The sequence below is a fragment of the Zerene cesonia genome, chromosome 18 (assembly GCF_012273895.1).
Source record: "Zerene cesonia ecotype Mississippi chromosome 18, Zerene_cesonia_1.1, whole genome shotgun sequence".
Classification (NCBI taxonomy): Eukaryota; Metazoa; Arthropoda; class Insecta; order Lepidoptera; family Pieridae; genus Zerene; species Zerene cesonia.
Window position 1 is genome coordinate 3,543,434 of NC_052119.1, and position 2,723 is coordinate 3,546,156.

A 2,723-nucleotide genomic window follows, 5' to 3' on the forward strand; every position below is an offset into this window, starting at 1 on the left:
ACTTGACATTTGACGCTATGACTTGATATTAAATTAATCAACTACATAATGTACATTCCATAGAAAACTAGAGATTAACAATGTTTTCAAAATTGTTTATTTAATTCATTCATTTTCAGATTTCTTTTATTTCAATTCTTATTCTGATTTATTCATTTATTGTTATTATTTTAAAATGAAATATGAAAAATGTTTTATTACAGTCGGTACAACCCGTTTTGATCTACTTTGCCAAAAAGTAATGTCTACAAATGTTTTACAAGCTTTGAAGAGAATTGGATGTAAAAGAATTGTGCTTCAAATAGGTAAAAGTGATATAGAGCCTGGTGATTATGAACTTGAAGGTATTAAACTGCACTTGTATAGATTTAAAGATTCCATAGAAGATGATATTCGTAGCTCTGATTTTGTTATCAGCCATGCAGGAGCTGGGAGTTGCTTGGAGGTTTTAAATGCAAAAAAGCCTCTCTTAGTTGTTGTAAATGAAGATCTTATGGACAATCATCAATTAGAATTAGCTGAGCAGCTACAAATAGATGGACATTTATATTATTGTACTTGTGACACATTGCAGTGTACTGTGGAAGACATAGACTTCAGTTCACTTGTTCCATTTCCTGAAGCAAATCCAGAGCCTTTCTTTAAGGCATTAGACACTTTATTTTGTGTTGAAACTTAAATGCTTATAGCATTATTTATTTTCTTTATTACCAACTGAAGCAATTACAAGATTTGTTTGCTACTATAAAAAATAGTAAATGATCTATTTTTTGGAATGTGCAATAATTATTATTTTTAATCATAAAATATATTAAAAGCTATATAAATGGAATCCTGTTTAATTTATATCAATGAACAAAAAATTATTTCAAAAATATGTAGTTGTTTATTTTGCATGCATATGTACATGTATTTATTAAAATACTGGTTATTTTAATACTACAAACAGAATTTTTATTCATTTATTGTGCATATCATATCATTCATGTCCATATTGTATAATTTTCCAATAATTACAAATAATCTCAATCAGAATGACAACAATGCCTTTTCCTATTTTATACTTTCTCAATGGTTTGTAACTTAGATTAAACACACAGGGCATACTTAATTTGATTTTATTAGAAATATGCAGATTCTTACAAAATTGAAATTACTCAAGCAGACAATAATTTAGTAATTACAAAATAAGTTGACAATTTTATAGTAGAGCTATTTTTATTACTATATTTAAACTAATTTCTTTGCCTCAAAGAAACTCTTAAGATGCCTCATTTGCCAATATCCAATTGCGACTAGCACACCAGTTTGAAGCAAACTCCACCAGAGAACCCTTTGATTTGTGCTCTCAGATGTTTGACGGAATCTTTCCTCACGATGCTGAAAAGAATATCCATATAACATAAATAATTTGGGCAGTTAATTAAATGGCACTTTTTAATAAACTGTCTGGGCCATTAAAAATATGTCTGATTAAACTAGTTGGTTGTGGTCATTTTAACTGATTGTTTTATTGATAACCACTGTTGTGTATGTGTGAACAAAGATATTACTGTCATGCTGAGCTAAAAAACTAGAGGGCATGTACAGTAGCTTTATATTTTCCTTATTTTACCTACATATGTTTAAATGTGGAAATTAAATGAGCGGATCAATTATCCAGCCAGCTCACACCAGGGAAGGTACCACAACTTCTATGTTTAAATCTACACTTCATAAGAGAGATAATATTCTATCATTATTTTAAACTTACTCTTTGATAACTCTGCTCCTTAGTAATTTGATGAACCTGATCCAGCAACTGTCTGATTCTTAATTGTAATTCTGTAAGTTTGTCCTTTTGTGCAACATTAGCATAATCCACTGCATGTTCACCAACTTGGATATCAAGGTGCACCTATAATCATTATTAATTTTTTGCATTAAATCTCTACTAAATTTGTTATTTTTTTTTGTTGATTTCAACACATAAGTTATAATAACATTTAAATTGATTTGGTTTAACTCTATTTTACTCTTGTGAGTTTTTAAAGTTACTTAATCATAAAGTAGTCAACCTCATTAGTATGAATTATGTTTTGTTTAATCAAGTGCATAATTTGATGAAGTGTGTTCATAATCTAAGTTCGACATAATATGTTATAAACATTACAATATGGTGAATGTTTTACATCAAATTAGAGAAAAATATGCTTGTGAGAATAAAATATTGTAAATCTTACCCTTAATTGTGATCCACTGAACCATGAAGTGCTATTGGAATACATACAAATAACATGTTCACCAGGTGTAGTAGACGTAAACGATATCATCCCCTCCGAGGAATACACCCGAGACAAAATTACTTTATCATTGGGATCCCGAACTTCTACATGCATACCAATTCCAGGTGATGACGGCATGAAACCACCCGAACGAGGGTCATATAGCTCTACCTTGTAGTTTACTGAAACAAATAGCTAATTATGCTTGAGAGGTCCTTTTCAACAAATATCCTAGAAACATCAAAACAAAAAATTACCAAGCACTGTAGTGTCGTCCGGTATTTCTTCTATAAAACATTTTCGTTCTCCTTCTGCTATGTGAAAGTACAAACCCCAACTGGCATCCAATATTAAAAGAAACGACAGTAAAGAAATATTAGACAACATTTTTCTTCACGCTTTTCGGAAATTATCGAAACAAAATTTTATTACACCGCAAGACACACGTCACCTGAAAAT

General features: G+C 30.1%; 2 protein-coding genes across 2 annotated transcripts; one reads left to right on the forward strand and one right to left on the reverse strand.

The window, feature by feature from the left end:
- Positions 1-13: 13 nt before the first annotated feature.
- Positions 14-775, forward strand: LOC119833808 (UDP-N-acetylglucosamine transferase subunit ALG13 homolog). The gene has a single exon (XM_038357995.1). It carries the CDS (start codon positions 176-178, stop codon positions 677-679), a length of 504 nt encoding a protein of 167 aa, XP_038213923.1. The 5' UTR covers positions 14-175; the 3' UTR covers positions 680-775.
- Positions 776-1,199: 424 nt separating this feature from the next.
- LOC119833931 (transmembrane emp24 domain-containing protein eca) lies at positions 1,200-2,723 on the reverse strand. Its single transcript, XM_038358167.1, has 4 exons — positions 2,522-2,723; positions 2,223-2,446; positions 1,754-1,897; positions 1,200-1,380 (listed from the first exon to the last, which is right to left on the reverse strand). Exons 1-4 carry the CDS (start codon positions 2,649-2,651, stop codon positions 1,231-1,233), a joined length of 648 nt encoding a protein of 215 aa, XP_038214095.1. The 5' UTR covers positions 2,652-2,723; the 3' UTR covers positions 1,200-1,230.

What these genes read in the sequence shown, in the direction of transcription:
- LOC119833931 (XM_038358167.1), bottom strand. Translation starts at nt 2,651, where the DNA reads ATGTTGTCTAATATTTCTTTACTGTCGTTTCTTTTAATATTGGATGCC. An exon ending in GGACGACACTACAGTGCTTG is followed by an intron (nt 2,447 to 2,521) that starts GTAATTTTTTGT and finishes TATTTGTTTCAG; the next exon opens with TAAACTACAAGGTAGAGCTA. An exon ending in TCAGTGGATCACAATTAAGG is followed by an intron (nt 1,898 to 2,222) that starts GTAAGATTTACA and finishes TAATGATTATAG; the next exon opens with GTGCACCTTGATATCCAAGT.
- LOC119833808 (XM_038357995.1), top strand. Translation starts at nt 176, where the DNA reads ATGAAATATGAAAAATGTTTTATTACAGTCGGTACAACCCGTTTTGAT.